The sequence below is a fragment of the Patiria miniata genome, unplaced genomic scaffold, assembly GCF_015706575.1.
Source record: "Patiria miniata isolate m_02_andy unplaced genomic scaffold, ASM1570657v1 HiC_scaffold_20, whole genome shotgun sequence".
Taxonomy (NCBI): Eukaryota; Metazoa; Echinodermata; class Asteroidea; order Valvatida; family Asterinidae; genus Patiria; species Patiria miniata.
Window position 1 is genome coordinate 36,381,897 of NW_024037059.1, and position 21,692 is coordinate 36,403,588.

At 37.7% G+C, this 21,692-nt stretch overlaps 3 protein-coding genes across 6 annotated transcripts; 2 read left to right on the forward strand and 1 right to left on the reverse strand.

Annotated features, from left to right (window-relative positions):
- Positions 1-322: 322 nt before the first annotated feature.
- On the forward strand, positions 323-6,187 carry LOC119728914 (coiled-coil domain-containing protein 173-like). Its single transcript, XM_038201351.1, has 6 exons — positions 323-536; positions 2,534-2,754; positions 3,094-3,267; positions 3,754-3,959; positions 4,161-4,457; positions 4,706-6,187. Exons 1-6 carry the CDS (start codon positions 482-484, stop codon positions 5,421-5,423), a joined length of 1,671 nt encoding a protein of 556 aa, XP_038057279.1. The 5' UTR covers positions 323-481; the 3' UTR covers positions 5,424-6,187.
- LOC119728913 (post-GPI attachment to proteins factor 3-like) lies at positions 5,647-10,192 on the reverse strand. Of its 4 annotated transcripts, none has more exons than XM_038201346.1 (8): positions 10,046-10,192; positions 8,976-9,306; positions 8,544-8,696; positions 8,345-8,407; positions 7,985-8,046; positions 7,668-7,816; positions 7,348-7,552; positions 5,647-7,118 (listed from the first exon to the last, which is right to left on the reverse strand). In XM_038201346.1, the coding sequence occupies exons 2-8, from the start codon at positions 9,288-9,290 to the stop codon at positions 7,043-7,045; spliced, it is 1,023 nt and encodes a 340-aa protein (XP_038057274.1). In that variant the 5' UTR covers positions 9,291-9,306; positions 10,046-10,192; the 3' UTR covers positions 5,647-7,042. The 4 variants fall into 4 exon arrangements, with proteins under 4 accessions (XP_038057274.1, XP_038057278.1, XP_038057276.1 ...); XM_038201350.1 differs by lacking the exon at positions 10,046-10,192 and adding an exon at positions 9,766-9,843; XM_038201348.1 differs by lacking the exon at positions 10,046-10,192 and adding an exon at positions 9,705-9,836.
- Positions 10,193-10,806: 614 nt separating this feature from the next.
- LOC119728915 (late secretory pathway protein AVL9 homolog) lies at positions 10,807-21,228 on the forward strand. Its single transcript, XM_038201352.1, has 14 exons — positions 10,807-10,978; positions 11,561-11,681; positions 12,263-12,348; positions 14,194-14,265; positions 14,673-14,762; positions 14,974-15,081; positions 15,467-15,575; positions 16,313-17,241; positions 17,342-17,476; positions 17,625-17,763; positions 18,780-18,860; positions 19,057-19,174; positions 19,416-19,469; positions 19,801-21,228. Exons 1-14 carry the CDS (start codon positions 10,883-10,885, stop codon positions 19,988-19,990), a joined length of 2,328 nt encoding a protein of 775 aa, XP_038057280.1. The 5' UTR covers positions 10,807-10,882; the 3' UTR covers positions 19,991-21,228.
- Positions 21,229-21,692: the final 464 nt, after the last annotated feature.

Here is a 21,692-nt window from a genome sequence, read left to right on the forward strand (position 1 = left end):
GAAATAGGAATCCACACCTGTTGCTTTTAATTCTCATGCATCGACCATGGCATGATTAACCATGAAATTCTATACCTCCATGGATTAACATGTAAAGCTCCCAGCTCCCTAAACTTGTCGCTATAAACGAGTATAATTTAAACTTTTTTTATTCCGAATAATTTTGTTAAATCTTTTTGTAGGAATAGTTGTTAACGAAAGTTGCCGGTGGTTTATTATTATATTGGGGGCCGGGGGGGGGGGGGGGATACGGTCTCCGCGCTAAAAATAACTTTGACGCACAGCGCATGCGTGACATGCAAAGCGTTGCGGATACGTGTTGACATCCTTAGCAACCGGCGCGACGAGGCGATATCGGCGATTCTCGAGATCTCATGCTCAGTTAATTCGTGAAAAGTGAAATTTGCTTCAAAATTCGGGGTTACACAAAGCCGGTTTCGGTAGCTTTGGAAAGATCTAAAAGTTTCTCAAGACGTGTAGGATGGAATTAACTGGAGAAACTGTTAAATACGGTCGCAGGAAAGGGCAATCAAGAGGTAAGTGTTGAGGTTGAGCTTTCAAGCTTTCGAGTCAACTCGTACCTTGGGCAACTCGTACCTTGGACAACTCGTACCTTGGACAACTCGTACCTTGGACATCTCGTACCTTGGACAACTCGTACCTTGGACGACTCGTACCTTCAATTAAGACGACTCGTACCATCAGAATAAAAAGTAGAGTACGTGCGTGACATGACTCCGAAACGATACGATTCTTTTCAAGTCAAAGTTAATTTTTATCCCACAGAACCACATTCAATATTTAATGGCTTTGCCAGGCAGCGTGATTTTCCGCGTTGGGCCTGCCGCAGGCATGGCAGGGCAACGAAATTGACTGCCGGGCCGGCCTCCGAGGGCGCGCACGACCGACCGCTGCTCGCGGTACCGAAAAATTGCGGTAAACATAGTTTTGGGATGAAAGTATATCAATTCCGTAATACAATTTTTTGAAATTTTTTAAGTAGGCCTAAGTCTCTAAATGCCATTGAAAAACGGCAAACTGCAACAATGGCACGGACGGTCCGACTTGTTAAAATGAAATCAATTAATAACGGTGGACTAGCAGCAATTGTCTTTCGAGCAGCGCAGTGGTTCATCAGAAAACCGCAGTTTCATCTGTAAAAAAAAAAAAAAAAAAATTGCGGTAAACACATAGTTTGGGATGAAAATTAGTATTTCCTAACAAAATTGGAAATATTTGCCAGTCCAAGATTCACGTCTTATCATTTTTGCGGTGATAATATATATGAAGACAAAAGTAGTTCAGGCGATTATAGGGATCAATAATAGGAAAAATGTTGCAACCTGACGCCACTTTTTTTCTTCATATATATCATCTCAATGATGGTCATTCGTTGCAAAAATGATGGTAAGACGTGAATCTTGGATAAAAACATCAGTTCCATAATATTTGCACGTAGCCTAAGTCTCTAAATGTAACGGCAGACTGAATCAAAAATGTCACCGTGCACAGACGTCCATATTAACCGTTCAGCGCGGCGCAAGAACCGTGTAACTTTGCACGGATGGCTACCGTAGGTTGACCGCAAACGACCGCGTGGGCCTGTGCATGCCGCGCACACAGTGCGTGTAACCTGCCGCGGCCGGCTTCGCGCTAAATAAATTCCTCTTTTGGAGGGAAAGAGAGCCCATACCAAAAAGAGATTCGCCTTTATTTTAATAAGCAGTCCACTTTCAATGAGTTACGGTCCACTTTATTCAGCCTCGGATCATTATCCTGACTGACGGTACGACTTGACTTACGCGTGATGGTACGAGTCGTCTTAACTGAAGGTACGACTTGCCGAAGGTACAATTGTCCAAGGTACGACTCGGTATAATGACGTCGAGTTGAAGGTACGAGTTGTCCAAGGTACGAGTTGCCCAAGGTACGAGATGACCTGTTACCCATTTCAACATGTCAAACTTCTGAACTTAGTTTTTACGACACGGCAAGAATTGTTGTGTACGACGTGTACGGTGTAGTCGAGTCATTGACTTGAGGCCACACTGCGTGCAGGGACGCCCCGCACAAAAACCTCGGCGGTTGTGTACAAAGTCGATTTAGTATGGAGAGTCAAGAAAATTGTCTTTAGTATTTCCTAACAAAATTGGAAATGTTTCTCAGTCCCAGATTCACGTCTTATCATCATTTTTGCAACAACTGACCTTCAACATTTTGTTCATTGAGATTGATACTGATACTAGGGGGGCCTATGCCATAATATGAAAAAAAAGTGGCATCAGGTTGCAACATTTTTCCATCAAGAAATTTGTTTCTCATATTCCCACTCCCAGATTCATCATTTCATGTCTTCAACATTTTTGCAAAATCCTAATTAACACGATACAGGCTAGGGGCTACATGAAAAAAAAGGGGGCATCTGTTGCAACATTTATGCCGGAGCTACCAAAGTGTTGCAGGTACAATTAATTGTCCCCCCCCCCCCCCCCCCCGAAGACTGAATATAAACACATTTATTACAATGTGACAGGTTCAACACCTCCTTCTGGTGCCAATGACAAGTCAAGATTACCTACAGAGGAAGATCTGCGTCAAGTTACCATCCTCTCACAGGGAGATTGGAACCGCATCGCTGCTCAGCTAGAGAAGAAATCCAGAGATGAGGAGAAGAGGAGAGCACTGAAAGAGGAGAAAGAAGCGCTGAAAAAACGATCCCAAGATATGGTTAAGAATTGGAGTAACACTATCGCTGTAAGTACATGTAATTGTAGCAGTCTGTGAAGTTTGAACTGGCCAACAACAATATTCCAAGTCAACTTGAATAGAAGGTGACTTGGATTATTGTTCTTGGACTTGTATGATGTTTTCACTAAACATTTGAACTTTTTGTTCTTGTTTAATTTTAACACCCCCCCCCCCCGAGAACTAATACAGTATTATACACACTTCTTGAAATTGAATGCCAGCTGCAGATCCAAAGGCTTTGCTTCAACTTCTGAAAAGGCTCATAAGAAAATACATAATCGGATTGTATTTGAGTATCTTGCTACATTTTTAAAACTAGTTTTCTTGATATTTTTTTTCTGACAGGGTCAGCGTCTGAAGAAACTTGAAGCAAGAGCCATAAGGGAAGAGAAGGAAGAAGCAGAGAGAGTACAGGTTGATATTGAGGAGGCCAAGTACCAGGCACAGTGTAGGAAAGAAGCTATCGAGAAAGCCAAGACACTACAATACTATCAGACTGATAGAGTCAAAGGTTTCCATGTAAGTGTACTTAGCTAACAAAATTAAAACATGTAAAAATGTTCAGTGTTAAAGGGCTTTATGTAGTCCGAGTATCAACTGTTGTCCAATGGAGCCCTCTCCGTATCCAATGTCTGATATATCTCGGCAATGCAACTTTTATGCGACCCCATGCACCAGCCTATGGAGAAGACTTCAGAAATTGTGATGTCATTTCGATCAGAAATGTGGACTATAAAGTTGCATTTGATTGTTTATGGTCAATTTGATGACATTTTTTGTTATACATTGTACAACAAAAAAGGGTTACCGAAGTCCAGATAGAAGGCGCCTGCTGAATGGTCAGAATCTCGAGGACAAGCACAGTCTTGGTTTACATAATCGCCAAATCTGCTTGCATATCAAAGTGCTGTGCCAAGGTCTACTCCATAGACTTGGCTGCTAGGATGATTTCTGTACTAATGTAAATATCACTTGTTGAAGAAAACATCCGTTATTATTATCCAGGGTGCATTGCTGTTAACTGAAGTCTTGAAGGAGCGAGAAGCCCAGATCAGCCTGAAGACTCAGCGGGAAGCAGCTCTGTCTGGACGAGACAAGGATCTCCTAGCTCGATATCAACGAGACCTTGAGGAAGGAATCTTAGAAGATCATAGGAAAGCTGTCAAGGCAATAAAAGAAAGGAAGAAAGTGGCCGAGTTCCAACTCAAACAGTAAGTAAAATTATTGTAGCCAGTAAAACTGAACTTAAACAGAATTAACATACAACAGTCCATTTTACTATTTGTAGCCCAAGTTGTGCAAAGTCTCAACGCTAAATCTAAAAAAACATTGCTGTGAGAATGATAGAATGATGCTTGAAAAATGCACATTTCATTGTCCCTCGTTTACTGAGAATAATAATTTCTTTCCAGAGTTGAGAAGCACATTGCAGATACAGAGAGGGAGATTGTAGAAGACATTAAAGAAGGGGAAGATCTCAAACAGCAAGTCCTTCATTACAACACTGAGAAAGCCAAGATTGAAGGCATCCGAAGACAAGAGAAGGTTGATCTCATGAAGGCTCATAAACAGACTGTAGCTGACAGGGATCTGATCCGAGCAGCAGAGGGACAGAAAGAAGAAGAAGAAGAGGAACAGATCAGGATCTTTGCAGCAGCTAAGAAGAAGATGACTAAACTAAGGAAGTTGAGAGAGCAAGATCTGTGGCAGTAAGTAAACATATGAAGAAGGGGAGCATAATGAGAATGGACTGTTCTTATATTGGCTAGATTGATCTTGTCTTGTAGTTAATGCAAGGGGCATTAACAGTCATCAAGAATATAATCTTCATGTTCTTGGGGGAAATAAGAATACCCCCAAAAATGGATGAGATGATAAGGATCTATATGTATACTTGGACATGTCAGGTTATGTAAAATTGTACCAAAAGATTCTGATTTGTACATTATTTTCCTAGCAAAAAGCAAGATCACGTTAATCAGATGGTGGACAAACTGGATGGTCAACTTAAAATGAAGATGGATGATGAGGATGATCGCATCGCTCGGGCTGTGGAGGAACGAGAAGCAGCCAGGGAGAAAGAAGCCATGGAGAAACAGCTTAACCTAGAGAAAGATCTGAAAGAAGAAGCAGAACATAGGATGCTACAGATGAAACAAAGAGAGCAACAAGAACGTGAGGAGAAGAGGAGGGAGCTTGAGGCACTTCATGTCAAGATGGAAGCAGATAAGCTGTTCGCTGCCAAGCAAAAGGAGAAATATCAGCAAGCTAGAGACGGTAATGCCAGGCTGGCCAAGTTCCACATCAAACAGGCTGGAGAGAGACAGGAGAAGACGCTTAAAGAAGAGGAGGAGAAACTGGAAATGGATAAGAAAAATCTCGAGCTGCTTGCCATGGAGGAACAACAGTTCCAAGAGTATGCCAAAAAGGTTATTGATCATTGCGAGAAGGGTGAGAGGAATACCTATCCGCTACGGAAGGCTGCCAGAGAGGGGCATGGTGGGGGGTTGGGTCCAGTGTTTGAAGGGAAAGGAGGTATCCGTCCGAGTTATTTAGTCAATGATTACACTGATGTTGAGTTGCCTCATTATCAGAGGAATAGCACAGATGCTGTGAAGTATTCTCATGCAGGAAATACAAGCAAAACTTCAAAGAGGCTAGGATTTGTGTGGTAAAAAACTCCAGGCGGAAACTGTGTAAATACATGTACATGTATATAGATGAAGTGAATACAAACTTGTTTTTTTATGTACTCAATTTTTCTTAAAGGGTGCTATTCTCAGTCATGGTGGTAGATATGCCCGTTTGTCAGTTCAGCACATGCAAATGCACAGAATTCTTGCTCGTTTAGTTAATGGATGCAGAGATTTCGGGGGATTTAATTTCCTCCTTATTGTATATTTTAATGTTAAAAGAGGGACTTGGCATACATCCTCCAGAATAACAGTTAAATCCTATTCTTGTATTCATGTTGTATACATGTGTACATAGCAGTTTTTTTTTCTCTTAAAATGGGCAAATATGTAAATATTGTATTGGAGTACATGTAATTGCTTCGGATCAGATGTTTAAAATTTTATCATTGAAGGGGAGGATGCACTATTCAATTAACTGTGAATCCTTGCAAGTTTGTACATGTACATAAAACTAAATCCATCCTTGTTGCTAGTTTTTTTTTCCAAATAAGGTTGTCATCCTAAATGTACATTAGACCGATTATCTTTCCAATGAACACATATCAAAATTGGACTCTTGCTTCTTTTGATGTTTTTAAATTCAGTTACCAAAACGAATACGTGAACACATACTAACCAAATTGGTTGAAGATAATTTGATATTTATATACATGTATGTGGTAACCAGTGCTTTATGAGTGGATTAAAAGGTTGCTTTTTTCAAGCATTTGTTGCTAATAATAATAAAATATGAAAAAAGAAATGAATATCAGTTCCTTTGTACAGTGTTTTATTTCACTCTCAGAGCATCTCAACAACAAAAAACCCTTATCAATTTTATAGTTTTCAAAATGAGTATTAACAATAAATATATACATATATAAATGTGATTTTAAAATTAGTTAGATTGTAAGGGACCTTCGGAAAAGTGATTGAAAGTACATGTACACCTGTTAAATTTCTTGACGTAAAATATCTGTTATTTACAGTGCATTATACAAATCAAAGTACAAAACTAAAGGAGTACATTTTCCACATGACTGCATTGTTTAAGTGATTTTATATAGAACAAAAAATAAAAATTAAAGAATTGTGTCTAAATCTCTGTATAAAATGAGTAAATCACTGCATAATTGTTGACTTTTACGATATATGTATCATCTTTGGTGAATTTAATTTACAAAGACCTAAAATTCAATATGATATAAATAAGACTGAAATTTCTAATCTAGAGACATCATCAGAATATCAAATGGGAAATTAAGCAACCAAACTTAACTCATATGTTGCAGGGAACAAAATGTAAAAACAATTGTCACAATCTTTTAGTACTAATAAAAACACAACTACGATGTACTCACAAAGCAACACTGCACACGGCTAGGGCGCACATAATAAGAAAGTTTGGTTCACGACTACATTATACAATAATACTTAAACACTTGTACATTTACAAACATCTCCTGTACATTTCAAAATGCCTGAGATTTCAAGAGTTCACAACTATGTATGTTGGTTCTAAATATTTTGGCACTTTTGGTTTCACAGAGAAACTGTAAATCACAGGAAAAAAATAAAGCTGCAGCAATTTGTGATTTCAGTTTTCTTATCTAAGATGATCAAACTCCTTTCCTCCTATAGTCTGGTGTTTTCTTATACTCCTCGTACAAATAAAGGCAGTCGTCAATCACAAAACTGTGAAGAAATCACAATACAAATATGGTGATAATATATGGTGGTGTCACTCTTGAAATCATGTACCAATTTATCCATATCTACAAGGAGCTACCCCCCCCCCTTAAAAAAATTACATGTACAAGTACATGTACATTGTGTATTAACAGACAAGATGTCTCGAATCCTTTTTTATAATGTCTAGCAAATACAATGTACATGTACATTCATGAGCAAGTAAAGATCTTACCTATAGAAAACAAATGCAAGCGGTGCAGTGCCTCCATGCCATATAGAATGTGCATCAAAGACCCACCATACTGGTGGAAAGTCGAAGACTTCAAGAAGAGTTAATAAGTTTCCTGACAGAATAGAGAGGGCTACTTTCCATACGTATGGCTGTCTTGAACGAACAATGATGGACCAGAGTAACCACGCAACTGAACTGACTATTGCTGTAGAAACAAGAAAGTGATATAAATGACAAAATAAAAGTAAAAATTATAAAAAAAAATACAGAGTTATTAAACAAAGGTTTAGGTGCTTCACATCTTTCAATGGTCAACTTACCAAATGTTAGATTGACTTTGAGGTTGTAGCTGTAACTAAACTTGGTGAAGCCCAGGTAGAATGCATGAGACAAAAAGAACATGGCAATTGGAGTTACAGTAGGAACAGCCACCTTCATGTTGATTGTATTTCCCTTCATACTAAACACTCTACAAAAGGAAATAAACATGCATAATTAAACATTTCAAATGTCGGAAAAAAACACATACGAGATAAGTTTTCCTTGAAAACATTACTGAGATGTAAACCAGTCTTAGAGTGAAATACATGTGTTATTTGTTCCAAAATAAATATCAAATTCTTCACTAAATTATTACCTTAGAATGAACATCAACATTCCAGAAACAATCAGTGAAAATGCAGATATGTAGTCCATTTTCTGGAAAAGGATTAAAATCAACCATGATTCAAGAAAACAATTTGAAAAACAAATCCCAAACGTTCATTAAAAAAACCCATACATTCATATGCTGCTTACATGTACAATAGTTGTAACTTTTTCACATTTGTATTGAAATCTTCAAATGGTACATTTTAGGAACATACTGAAACAAACAAGTGTTCTTTTTCCAAATTAATAGAAAAACAGTAAGAAAATGTGTTAACCTTAAAGTAAAATCAACTATATCAAAATCTTGAGTTCAATCAACTCAATATGCAAGAAATATTAATATTACCTCTGTCCATGTTACATCTCTGAAATGGAAAACAGTGGACCATACCCACGTGTTGATCTGAACCTAAATAAATAAAACAAAAGTTTGTTTTATTACTTTGATTACAACAACCACTGTTCACACAGATCAGAATGTCCATGAACAGTCTGCAAAAGGCATTGCAATTCTAAAATGTTATCTAAGTTCTGGTTCTCCTTACAGCAAAGTAGCCGTGCCACGCTTCATACATGGGAGCATTGGATGGAACTTGTCTCCTGAATCGACTCAGCATGTAGACTGCAACGGCTCCATTTAGAATGGAGAAGATACAGGATGCCGGTTCCTGCATGCCCATAAAGCGCACAAATGGCCACTGAAATTAAAAAGAGGAAATTCATAAATATATGAGTACATGTACATGTATTATGTAAAATAAACAACGAATTACAAATATTCAAACGCTTTCATTGTCCGCATAATGTAATATTAGACCTCCTTGTTGTGGTAAATGTTTGAAACAATATTTTGAGCTGTTTGACAGTTTGCTCAGTAATAACATGACAATGAAACCTCATTAGATGTATACACATTTAGTGTACAGGCATTTCTTTTGTTGATAAAATTGAAAATTGGGAGTCAGTGCTTTATTTACCTTTCCATAAAACTGTGGAACTCTTTCAACCTCTTCCAAAGCCTTGTGTGTGAGATGCCACATGCTTTCATAGGTACACTCAGACGAGCAGTCCCAACCTAATAACCTCATGGATAGCGGCTGTCTAGTATTGAATCTAGTCAGTTTGGCATCTGTGCTGCAATTCATGTTCAGACAGTGACGCCGATAATTCTGGAAGACCGGATGCTGATCACCCCAAGATGCATTCACACTCGGTGACAGAAGCCAGATTGAGAATAGGCAAAGGAAGGCAACTAGATGCATGGTGGTAGTTGATGGTATCGTCAACTTCATTATCAGTATCTATTACCTATAATATTCAAAGACAAAAAAATTATACAATGTATGTAGGGCCTACTTATTTGATACTTGTTAACATTTCACATTTAAATAACAGCTCATCGATTTGACAAATGAACAATTTTTGGGAGAGGCCATTTTTTTAGGGTCTCTTGCTACCACATGGAAATGCACAAGCCTTCCTCCAGCGTTACATGTGAATGAATATGGAGCATGTCAGCTGGCAATGGCTGGAGTTACTCAAGCTAACTAGTGTTACTGTTAGGGTTTTAAGGGCCCCAATTTCATCCAAATTGAACGGAACTACAACAACTAGTACGAGCGACAGTCCTGTGCACGGGCAAGTTCCACCCATCATGCCCATATTTTTCACTTGTAACCCTCATGGCCCACAGCATGCTCAACTACCACTACTGAAGATTTTGAGGGCATGCAAATCGTGATTTGGCCGGCGTAGGCAATTTCGGACCGATTTACTGGTCTGCAACAACCCCATGCAGTAGTCTGGTAGTAGTAGCAAAGCATGATCTGCTGCAGAATGAAACACAAACAGCGCCCTCATGAATCACCTCAGTCCTCACTCAATAACAATCTCATTCATCATACTATTCGCCTACAGTAAACTTGATTAAAATGCTCAACATGCTCAACCTCCACCATGTCCACGATATCTATCATAAACTGAAACGTAGTGTATTTCTTGGCCTGTTTTGACATTTTTTTTTATAATCAAGAAAAAAGTAACTCACCCCAAAAAAGTTCCGATTCCGATCTAACGTTAGACCTTCGTTACTTCAACGCATGTAGCCCAACAATTTTCATGAAACACGTATGCCTTATCTAAATTGGGCGTCAAAAGAAGCCATTGTACACGAACATATAGCCCAAAACGTGTGCCCTTCACAAATTTGGTGCGGCTTTGTCGATTGGCGTAGAAAAGAAGTAAGTTAAAATTTGACCAATTAAAGCTCGTCTTATAAAACGACCTGCATAAAAAAAAATCGATCTCTGCGCAGGGTTACCGTTTTAGCCGATTTTCGGCTAACTTTGACAGAATTTTTGTTAAAAAAACGAGTTTGACAGAAAAATTTGACAGAATGAATTTTTCTGTCAGATTTCTGGCAGAATTCTGCAAAAATGGTTATTTGACAGAAAACAGCGAATTTGAACAAAAAGGTGTCCATTTTTTTAAAAAAGCTTCAATCCTTTCAAAATACCCTTGCATAATGGGACAGGTTGGCTGGTCTAGGTACTAAGGTTCACTGCGAAACGGATCGACTTGGGCGGCCTGCATTTTAATTGCCCGAAATTTGCCAATAATTTCACATCTTTATGTCACTAGATTGTTTATTATATAATCTGAATCTTCAATTAAGGCAATACTACCAATCTGCATATGATTTTAAGTGTTTATAGTGTATTTGGAGTAATTCTGGGGAATTTTGACAGATTTTTGATAAATCTGACAGCCGGATTTTTGATGCGCATTTAGCAGAATTTGGCTCGGACCTTACGGTCACCCTGACTATGCGCTGTCAATTCACCCACCGAAAATACGTTGGTAATCTCTTGTTCTTAGATTCCAAATGGCAGAGATTTCAGATACAGACGGAAGTTCAGTCCCCAGAGGCCCAATTTTACACATTCTTGTCATTGGATTTCATCACAAAAAGGGATGTCAGGTAAGGCATAAATAATTAAAACGTACGGTGTACAACATTGGTGTATCTGATCATTACTTTAGCTGCAAAGTGCAGCTGTTTGGCGGATAAAAAGGGGGCGGGGTGACAAGGTGGAGGGGGGGGGCAATTTTGGTTTGATGCCGTTGATTGCCATTATTCATAATATTGGCAATCTCTAAATTATTTATAATTAATATTGGAAATCTCCTGTCCTGATTTCACAGTTTACTTTTTTATTAAAATTTTTTTTAAACTTTGGGAAAAAAATGTTGTCCGTAGTCTCGTAGATGCCACTTTTTTTCTTCATACATGTATGTATATCATCTCAATGAAAGTCATTCATTGCAAAACTGATGATAAGACATGAATCAGGGACTGAGAAACATTTCCAATTTTGTTAACATGGTTAGGAGTAGTATAAGAAATACTGAAGTTGCGTCAGGTTGCAACATTTTTTCCAAACTTTCTGTTCTTTCGCCAGTGTCATCAATTATTTAGTAAAAATCAATTAACATTAATTAATACTAGCCTTTAGGGGCCTAGGCCAACTTGTGTATTGTTTTTCTTTGATTGCAAATACAGGTTGATTTCTCATATCCACCCTTGATTGAGGGACAGAGCAGCAGTAGTTCAGATATACCAGCTGAATGGAAACATCTTCCATTTCTTGCCGTACCTGATGGTGCTCATAATTATCTTGAAGGTAATAGGCCTACCTCCATTAAGTGCAATTTGGATACCTTGCACTTGTTTAAACTTGAGCGCGCTAAATTTGCATGCTGCAAATTTTGGCCTGGTTATATTCTCTCATGGCAAATATCTGTAGGAAAACAACTCAGCCTAGTCCTGCCAAATTTGCGCAAGGTTGCCAATTTGCGATCATCTCTGCGCAAATTGTACTGTGCGCACGCAATTTTACATTGTGCAGAGAAATTTGCATGCTTCAGAACTTTTTGCGGATGTTTGAAACTTGTACGCGCAAATTTAAACTTGCGCAAGGTATCCAAATTGCACTCGACACCCCTACTCTAGATTCAAATGGTACACAGCATAGTTAGGCTAACTGCTGTAAATTGTTCTTGAAATATGACAATGTTTTAGCGAATAACCATCTCTGTATTCTATAAAGATAGTTAAGTGAATGGAGTAAATCATTAACCTTTTCCATGAGTCTCCCAGTTTTGACAGGTTTTGAAAAATAGTACAAATAGTACAAGTTACTTTGTGGGTGATTCATATAATTTGTTGATTCAAATATGTTTTTCATGCTTTGGAAAATTGCAGATACCATCTACTTTCATTTACCAGGAAGAGATGAGAAGCGTAATACGATATATGGCATTTCCTGCTATAGACAGATCAACACTGAGGTGGGTAGTGCTAACAAAAAAAAACCACTTGATCGTCCCGGCTTGCATCCTTTATTGACGCCACAATCCTTTTAATTTTTTTTTCTCACCTCCAAAAACTATTTTGTTCATGCATAAATTGGGTAAAATACAAAGAACACTGTTTAAAGGGAATGTACATCATTGGCTTTTGCTGTAATTTTCAGAAATGGAGTATTTGAGGGGTTAGTATAATATATCAAATAGTGTACGTTACACTGACATGTTTGAAGTTTTATGTTCGAAAATGCTGGAAAAACCAAGAAAAACAAAATTGTTCAAGTAGTCTGGTTCCCTGACTCCACTAAGGATGAAATGGATCAATTTATATATGTCAGAAAATTGTAAGGTAAGGGAACCAGTCTAGCTGGCCTGCACCCGTTCATGAACATGTAACCAATACCAAACAAAATTTGGACTGAAAAAAAGCTAAATTTTGAGCAGTAGTTGAAATATAGTTAGGTTTTTCCAACGGTGGTTGGCCGACCACCATTGGAAATGTATACAAAAATACCATTTTCTTGAAAATGACTTCACACCAGGTGCCATAATTTTACAGGATGCTTTAGACTCTCATTTACCAACATCCTAATAAGGTATTTCTTTAAAACTTGGTAGTTTTATTTTTCGATGTTTGCAAATGTTGTATATTCCCTTTAACTTCAATATTTTGACTCTACTTACTAGTAGGATAGCTAATTAAAAGCTGGATGTCATTTTGCACGGATTAGTTGGCAGCCATTTTGAATATAAATTCATGGCAGCCAACTTCGGAAAAAAAAAAAAAACCTCATCCTCCTCTTTTTGAAGAAACCCGGACGATCAACTGGTATTTTTTTTACTTGGCCCAAACTGTATGCACCAATGCATTTGTTTCAAATAAAATTTGAATACATATATTACTTGTTAATAATAGTAAACTTGTACAACAGAGACACCGGACAAAGAAGTAACAAGTCACCATTCAGCTGTTTCAAGAAGGAAGTCTTCCTTAATTTAATTATTTCCTGTGGTATTTTTAGTCAAAGTGCTTAGTATATGTCATGAAAAATAAGGAGTACACGCTTTCTTTTTAACATGGGCATGTGGTGTGGACCTTACACATTTTCAGGAAAGCGTACTTGAAGTCTACGAAAAGAAAATCTTGATAGTTTTTAATTGAACAAACATTTTTAAGGGAATAAATGAGTGCTTGATAATGACCTGAGTTGAAGCAGATGAATATAAGCATCCAGACTCCAATCAGTCTTAAACTTAGTGTTTAATACCAACCAAACACATGTTTATTCCCATTCATAAATACCTTTTCGGTCCAAAAAATTCTAAATTTTCAACCATTTCGATCAACAAAACACCCCTCCAGCTATACAATGGTAATTGGCCCTCTGGTATTAAACAACTCCTTATGGAGTACCGAAGTGTGACGTCATTTAGAACCAGAAAGTGTAGTGCAAACGAATGGAGTACGCACGCGTGTTGGTTCAAGGACTAATGTCTTTCACACGCATTTTGTGCGCGTGACGTATTCACTTTGGTACTCCATAGAGATTGGCGTGAGCGTGCAGCGTGACGTGGCGCACAACACAAATGTATCAGTGTAGAGTGAATTTTAGGACTATGAAATACTGACTCCGTGAACATTCAACTAATAAAACGTTGCTGGTACCGGATTTCACAGAAGTCAAAATTTCATGTGACACTGAAACAGTATATAAAACCAGCCAGCCATTACTCTATCAACCGTTTAGGAACAGGTAAACTGTCGTTCGTATTTATGAATATCTGTTAAATATGGTAATACCACATGCTTTGTCAATTGATATTTAGGATTTGTTGAGTAGAGACAAGGAGTTCACTAGAGGCACTGTGCAGAAGAGCGTCTGTGTGCTTAGCACATTGGTAAGAAAGAAATATTGTTTAGGATATAGTAATCATGTACTTCAGAAATGATATCTGAGAACCTTTTATCATGCTCCTGAATATATGCATGTTGAACTAGTTATTTTGAAAATGCAACTTGTGTCTCGATTCAAATACTAATAAAATGAGCTGTAAAAGTGCTTCCCTTTGCAGGACATTGTAATTGTATTAATCTTCTGACATCAATGACTCATTGGTTGTTTACCTGATAAGGACCTGTTTTAAGTATGGCTTCACTTTCATCTGTTTTGTGGATATACATTGTATACATTGTCACATAACAATGAATGTGAGTAAAATTTGATTTTGAACAGATGGTTATTCAATTGACTCATCTATCAAGTGTCATCTTATATGTGGTCAACATAATCTTCTTTCTGTTTCAGCCGCTGTATGGTTTAATCCAAGCTAAACTGAAGCTGATTACACATGCCTACTTCAGTGAGAGAGATTTCTCCAAAACCTCCATCCTTATAGTGAGTGTTCAATTCTAGCTTTAACACAGGATACATACATTGGGAAGTTTCAAAACTAGAAACTTACCATAAATAAAAGAATAAATTCAAATAATGACTCCCATTTTCAAGGTATATTTATACATGTATGTAACCATGTCATTTAAATTGCTTTGTAAGTTGTGGAAAAGATTTCAGCTCCTATAATTTCTCCATATGCTTGTTCTTGTAGGAGTTGTACACCAGTCTGAACGGTTCTTTGACAACGGGTCAACTAGATGATTCCCAAGCATTCTTGGATCTTCCACTTAGAGATTTGATCCTAACATTCAAGCATAAGGTACATGTATGCATGGCTGAACCAAGGATATGGATGACAGTTGCGTGTACTCACTAACAGTCAGGTGGTTTGGGTATTGTATTATTGCAGTGAGTGCAGTCCATCTTTCATGGTTGCTAGTGATGCTGAGAAACCAACAAATGAATTGTAGCACAGATTTGAAATGTTGAAAACTCCGGTTCTACTTTATTTCAAATTTTGGTTCTATTTCTTTTCCTGTAATTACTTAAAGTCTCAATGTTTAGTTGGTTTAAAACTTCCTAAATTGGGGTGTCGTTTTTGGTTTGTTGTGATATGAATGAACCCTTTTGAAGGTGAACTGAGTAACATGTATATATTTGTTGATTACAATTGTAAGAGTTTCTTATTTTTATCATTTGCACAGGTCTTGGTGTTGTTTAAGTTACTTCTTTTAGAGCGACGTGTGTTGTTCTTTGCTCAACCTGTACACACCTTATGCACATCTCTGCTGTCACTTGTTTCATTGTTTCCAGGTAGGATGAGATTTTTACTGAAATGAAGTCAGTTTAATTCTAATTCTCAGATTTGAGTTTATTGTACCGACAGAAGTTGACCATTAATGTATTTACTCCTGGATATTAGTAAAGTCTGTCACAACTCACAAGCCAATGTGGCCCATCAGGCCGGCATTTGTCTCCGGTTTCGGTACCCCCTGGATGGGATGCTAGTTCATCGCAGGTTACTCCCCAGCTAATGCCGGTACCTGTTTATACTCCTGGGTGGAGAGAGGCAAGTGGGTTGAAGTGACTTGCCCAAGGACACAACATATGGCCAGCAGCTGGATTCGAACACCTGACCCTCTGATCATGTGTCACGAAACCCTAAACACTAGGCCACGCTTCCACTTGATATCACTTTTCAGGCATGCAACTTTTCCTCGGATCCGCTGATTTCCTCGTTTTTTACTTCTCATAATGCCATTACAAATTAAAAAACAGTGTACAAAGTCTTGTGTGGTTTGGAATTTCCTCGTTTTTTCTAAATTCCCAGTGCATGCTTGCCTAAGTCTTAAACCCAAATATTTGAAACCAAATTGAGAAAATTCTGTTAAATGTCTAATGTCTTCATCTCAATATGTTTAAACTTTTAGAGACTTGTTAATTTGTTTTTCCTTACCCACCTCCACTCTCCGGGGATTTTGTGCCGAGAACTAATGTGCAACAGCCAGAAGGCAAGTACTCAACAGAAATGCTGGGTTTTTTTTTTCCAGCTATGATTGAACATGGTCTGGTAGAAGCAGCTTCCTACAAGCACTATCGCCCACCAACTCCATCTCTAGAACTCAACGACTTTGGCATTGATACCAGGGAGTATGAAGATGTCAAGATGTCACATGTGCCTAACTATCGGAAGAAGAAAAGGAAGAACAAAGACGCACAGGAAAATACTGTGACTGATGAAATCCCAACATCTTCAATCAGTCCATCGTATGGAGAGAATCCAACTGACATGGAAACAACACGTTCGCGATCAGTTGATAGTACCCTAACAAGAGACTCTGCTATACCAGAATCCATTGCTTCATCCTCATCAGTGGAAAAGGGAGACTCTCGATCTACAGACCAACAAGATAACATTAGCAAAATGGGCTTCCAAGAAACAAGCAGTGCTGAGCAAATGGAGAAAACACAGGAAAGCGCAAGGAGTGAGACATCCAACATTTCATCCAACTCTGAGCAGGAAGACAATAACCAAACTCCTGTCTCTGCTAAGGCACTTGAGGAGGATCTGTTTGCAATGATAGATCAAGAATTGTATGGTCCGTATTTTGAAGGAAGAAAACTGAGTGAAGGTGATCTTGAAAATGAGTCTAAAATTAAGTCAGGAACATCACGTCAAGGAAGTAAGTCAAGAGATAACTCAAACAGTGACCCCAACCAACACCAAAGTGGAATCGCAAAGGAACCTCCCCAGGAAGTTGTCTTAAGAAGGGACACTGATGAGTTTGAACACATCAGTGAAAATGATGCCAGTCTTGTCAGACAGAAGTTGGCAAAAGGTTCACCCGAGGATCCGGAGGAGCGATGCACTCAGCGTTTGAGTGGTGCAGATGATTTTGTCGTCTTACAAAACAACTGCCCATCGATGTCAACACTTAAGGCAGATGATTTTGGATTTCCACTCTCCTTGTTTGGAAAGGTAAAAATATGAAATTGTTTTTGTGATTGCAGTGTTACATTATAAAAAAAAAAGTGGAGAACAATTTCTTTTCTTTTTTCCTGATTTATTTTTCCGGTAGGGTTCTTTGTGTCATCCCTACATGGCCCTACAGCAGCATGATCTTCTTAAAGATGTCAACGTACGATGCTTTCTGATTGGTGCATCTAATATGCTCTTTAAGCAACGCCGACATCTTATAGATGTTCTTGTGGAGGTAAGGTTGCTCAGAAGAAAAAAATGGCTCAATTTTAAAAACAAAAATCAGTCTTTATTGATTAGATTAGTGTTTGTTTGTTCTTGCCTCACTGATTCAAAAATTGGTCTTTGAATAGGCTTGATTTTGATTTCCAACCTCTGTTAAGGTGGAGGAGGGCAAGGTGATTGTATTTGATCCTGAGCTTCGTAAACAGCTGAGCTTGTCCACTGCTGACTTGAGATTTGCTGATTTTCTGATCAAGAGTGTTTCTGAGAAGAGTGAGGATATCTACTTAGATAACACAGGTCAGGTGTTGTAGCATTTTTGTAAGTCACCCATCTTAAGTTAGGGTACATCATTTGTCACTTGTGCATTTTTTGTTTGAAGCAACAAAAGTGCTTAAAATCTCAAGATGGGTGCTGAACAACTAACCTGATGAGTTTTAGCTCTGTGAGTGCTGTGTATTCCGAGAAAACAAAATTCTAGTTTCTCAGTTTCAAATCAAAAGTTGCTGAGTCATGTTTTGAATTGCGCCCAAAATCAGCGTCTGGGACCATGGGCGTCGCGAGGGGGGGTGGGGGCAAGGGGGGGGGCACTTGCCCCCCCCCCCTGGAAAAGCAAAAAAAAAAAAAAAAAAAAAAAAAGGAAGAAAAAAAGAATTTAATGAGTGGGGGGGGGGGGGGGGCAAAATGTCCCTGCCCCCCTCTAAAACTGATAAATCGAGAATGTGTTGAGAAATACAAGCATTTTTTGGCCAAACAATTTTTTGCCCCCCTCTAGAAAAAATCCTGGCGACGCCCATGTCTGGGACACGTTATCCTTTAGCCGATTGCAGCTACGTGATGTCACACATTGAACTCACGAATAATATCAAGCACACGCGTGTGTGCATCATGTCAACGCTTGCGTGCACCCATTCACGGATTCACCGAATTACAACGGAATTTCTAAAAATGCTTTACTTGACACATCTTCAAAATGGCCTCCTTTTATTGTTTTTTTTCTCAAAAGGACAGCATGCCAGAAGGAATAATTTCACAGGGTCGTTATCTTGAAACAGTCATCTTTTCAACTATAATTTTGTCAGTTACTTTTTTGGATAGCTGCAAATGATCTACTCTACCTTTAACCACCCATAATAGCCTGTATAATATTTCTAAGTGCATTGATAACATTGGCATATTCTTAATTTTGCACTTCCTATGAAAACTACTTCAAAGAACTTTTGGAAAAGCATTGTTTAGAAATGTAACACAAAATGAATTTATGGAGAATTTTTTCTTCATTATTAGTTTTTACAATATTTGTTGTCGTGATTTAGGTTGGGAAGGTGGCGAAGAGTGGATACGAGCTCAGTTCAAAGTCTACGTCCTGTCACTGCTTGCAACTGCTCTACATCAACGTAAGTTGGACTTATCCTGATGCAATATATGTACATGTATAACTATCATTTCATTCACTCTGCATTCACATCTCTCAGCAGAGTCTTGGTTAAGTTGAAGTAGCAGTTAAATCACTTTTAAAAGATATAGATGCTTTCCTCCAAATACAGTTCATGTATTACATGTTGTATAAAGAATGACTGGCTTTCTTTGCAGGTCATGAAAAGGATATGAGTGATTTCAATGACCATTTTGTCAATGCTTGGAAGACAACACATAACTATCGAATCTGGATGAGTGAGGAGCATCCTGGGATTGATTTCGTTCTTGCTGGGTATACAACATCATTACTTATTATGGTTTTTTTTGGTTCTTTTATTAATTATATATGTCCCTTTTTCTGGTTTAGTTTCTCTGTTGCTTCTCAACAAATCTTTCTTGTACCTCAAATAAACTATACACATTTATCTCATCAATACTTCAGTTGTCTCCCACTTTGTAGCTGATTGAATTTGGTAAATTGTTCAATAATTGTATTTTAAAGATAAATTAAATTTTTCTGCCTTATTTTGCAGTCACCCGTGTCAGGGTCAGCTCAGCATGCAGGACATGAAAATAAGATTACAAAGGTAATGACTAAGAATTTGATCATTATTGTCAGCGATATTTTAAGCATTATGTGCCTGTTTGTTTCAAAATGTTCTTTCAAATCATTCTGTCTACTAGCCTCATTCAACACCCCTCAGTAGCCCTCACTAGCCACTCCCCTCTCATCAGAACCATACCCCTTCACCCTTGGCTATGGCTAAAATGATATTTCACTGAGTATTGACTTGAAGTACATGTACTTCCAAGTGTCTTATTTTGTCAACACAGTGTGTCTTAAGCACTTGTTAACAAGTAGCAATACTTGAGCGATTCAAAGGTTTTGTGACCTGTACATTTGCCATTTGTCAACAGTGCTATGCAAACCACTGATAGAGGCAAGAAACTAAACAGCGCCCTCAATCGAACTAGTGTGGCCATGGTACACACCGGTAAGGCAGTAGGGGGTGCTCTGAGTAGCGCAAAGTCAGCTGTGTCTGCTTGGATATCCGGTCTGGCATCTGAGTGGAAAGACGATACAAATGAGCACGGGAATACTAAGTAATCAGATATAAGAGGAGTGGTACCAGACCATGATAACTGAAATATTTCCATTCATTTGTGGGATTTTAATTTCTGTTTTTGAATCTATATTCAATATTTATGTTCCTTTCTAAACATTTACCTTCAGGGGAAAATTCTCAAAAGTGTCTTAAAGACATTTTCCTAATATTCAGCTTTGGAGTAATGTTGTTCTATTTTCATTATAATGTAAAAAATACCTTTATCATGGGTCAGCCAGCAAAATGCAGACTGGGTTCACCTGATGTGAATTGTGTGCACTGGATGAAAGTGAAAAGCCATTTTTTTTTCTTTTTCATTGTTTTCTTTTATTTCAATAGAAATGGTGGTATTCATGAAATGTGCAATTAAATGTATTTCTGCTTATGTTAAGGTCAGTGTCACAAATATATATAATCATTGCACATTATTTGTAAATATCGACAAATATGATGGTGTCTAATTTGGAATAATCCTAAAGTGTATTTTTGTGCAAATAAAAAAAGAACACTAACACTATTTAGAAAACTTTTTATGGAACGTCAACAATATTTCCTTTTTGTGGGAGTTCTAAAGTTGTCTTGACTGTAATTAATTCTAAAATACTTTGCCTGATAACAAAAATAGGACAGGTACAATTACCTCAGCTTTCCTGTCTCCTGAGGCCCTGCCCCCAAAAAACATTTAAGTAATTGGATTAAGTATTATAATTACATTTTTGTTCACGTACATATAAATGTAGACTATCATTAATCATCCACAAATAATTTGACATTGTGTGCACTTGCATTTAAATTGCACTGTTAAACAGGATTTTTTCAAACACCATATTTACAGGTGAACATCAAAATGTTCCTTGTAATTAACCGGGTTGTTGAGAATCATTTTGAATGACTTCATCTGTATCTGCTTATACATGAGTTGTCATATACCCATGGCATTAAAAAGAATCACGGCATTTAGTTGGCTTTGAAACAAAATTATGAAAGTTACATGTAAACTTCACATTATGCTGGTAAATATTGCATTGTAACCAAGTAATATGCAATTTATGTAATGCTGCTTGATTAAACAGCTAGTTATCTGGACATCTTGTATTCTTCGCTTATTTGAAAAATAGATAAACATATACCTTCGAATAAAACACTAAGAACGTTTTTAATTTGAAGTCATTTTGTGTGATGTTTTAAATTGTAAAATGAACTCATTAAAGGGTCCATGAGATCGGGTTCTTTTTAGGAACACAATGTGTGCATCTTTCTGCTCTTACATGTATGAAAACTAACATTCCTTTTTGGTATTTTTTTTATTGAAAAAATTTATTGTTTAAACCATGGAGACATGTAAAAATGAACCTGCTTTTCCAGACTACTCAGTGAGGGCACTGTTGCTGTGAGGTCATTTCAGGAAGACACTTCACTCTGGGGGGTCCACTGTACTAATTCAAGCCCCATCGAAAACAGTGTAAAATCAACAAAGTTCAGGGCCAAATAATATGCAAGCCAACATCACTCGGGTTTCTCAAACAAAAATTAAATTATTGTCTTGTTTTTCATCTTTTCATTTCTTTTCAATTCTAGGTACATTAGCCAGTTACATTTTTAAATATTCACACACAAACAAAATCACCTCCCAAAAAGTGATATGTGTAGTTCCCAAGCCTGCATGTTGTATTGCAAGTGGCATCCTTCCACTTTCACAGGCAA

Bases quoted from the DNA above. Each gene is read 5' to 3' on its own strand.
- LOC119728914 (XM_038201351.1), top strand. From the start codon at position 482: ATGGAATTAACTGGAGAAACTGTTAAATACGGTCGCAGGAAAGGGCAA. The intron at 2,755-3,093 runs GTAAGTACATGT...TTTTTCTGACAG, and splicing joins ATTGGAGTAACACTATCGCT to GGTCAGCGTCTGAAGAAACT. The intron at 3,268-3,753 runs GTAAGTGTACTT...ATTATTATCCAG, and splicing joins ATAGAGTCAAAGGTTTCCAT to GGTGCATTGCTGTTAACTGA.
- LOC119728913 (XM_038201346.1), bottom strand. From the start codon at position 9,290: ATGAAGTTGACGATACCATCAACTACCACCATGCATCTAGTTGCCTTC. The intron at 8,408-8,543 runs GTAAGGAGAACC...TTATTTATTTAG, and splicing joins CGTGGCACGGCTACTTTGCT to GTTCAGATCAACACGTGGGT. The intron at 7,817-7,984 runs GTAATAATTTAG...TTCCTTTTGTAG, and splicing joins ATGTTGATGTTCATTCTAAG to AGTGTTTAGTATGAAGGGAA.
- LOC119728915 (XM_038201352.1), top strand. From the start codon at position 10,883: ATGGCAGAGATTTCAGATACAGACGGAAGTTCAGTCCCCAGAGGCCCA. The intron at 10,979-11,560 runs GTAAGGCATAAA...TTGCAAATACAG, and splicing joins ATCACAAAAAGGGATGTCAG to GTTGATTTCTCATATCCACC. The intron at 11,682-12,262 runs GTAATAGGCCTA...GGAAAATTGCAG, and splicing joins TGCTCATAATTATCTTGAAG to ATACCATCTACTTTCATTTA.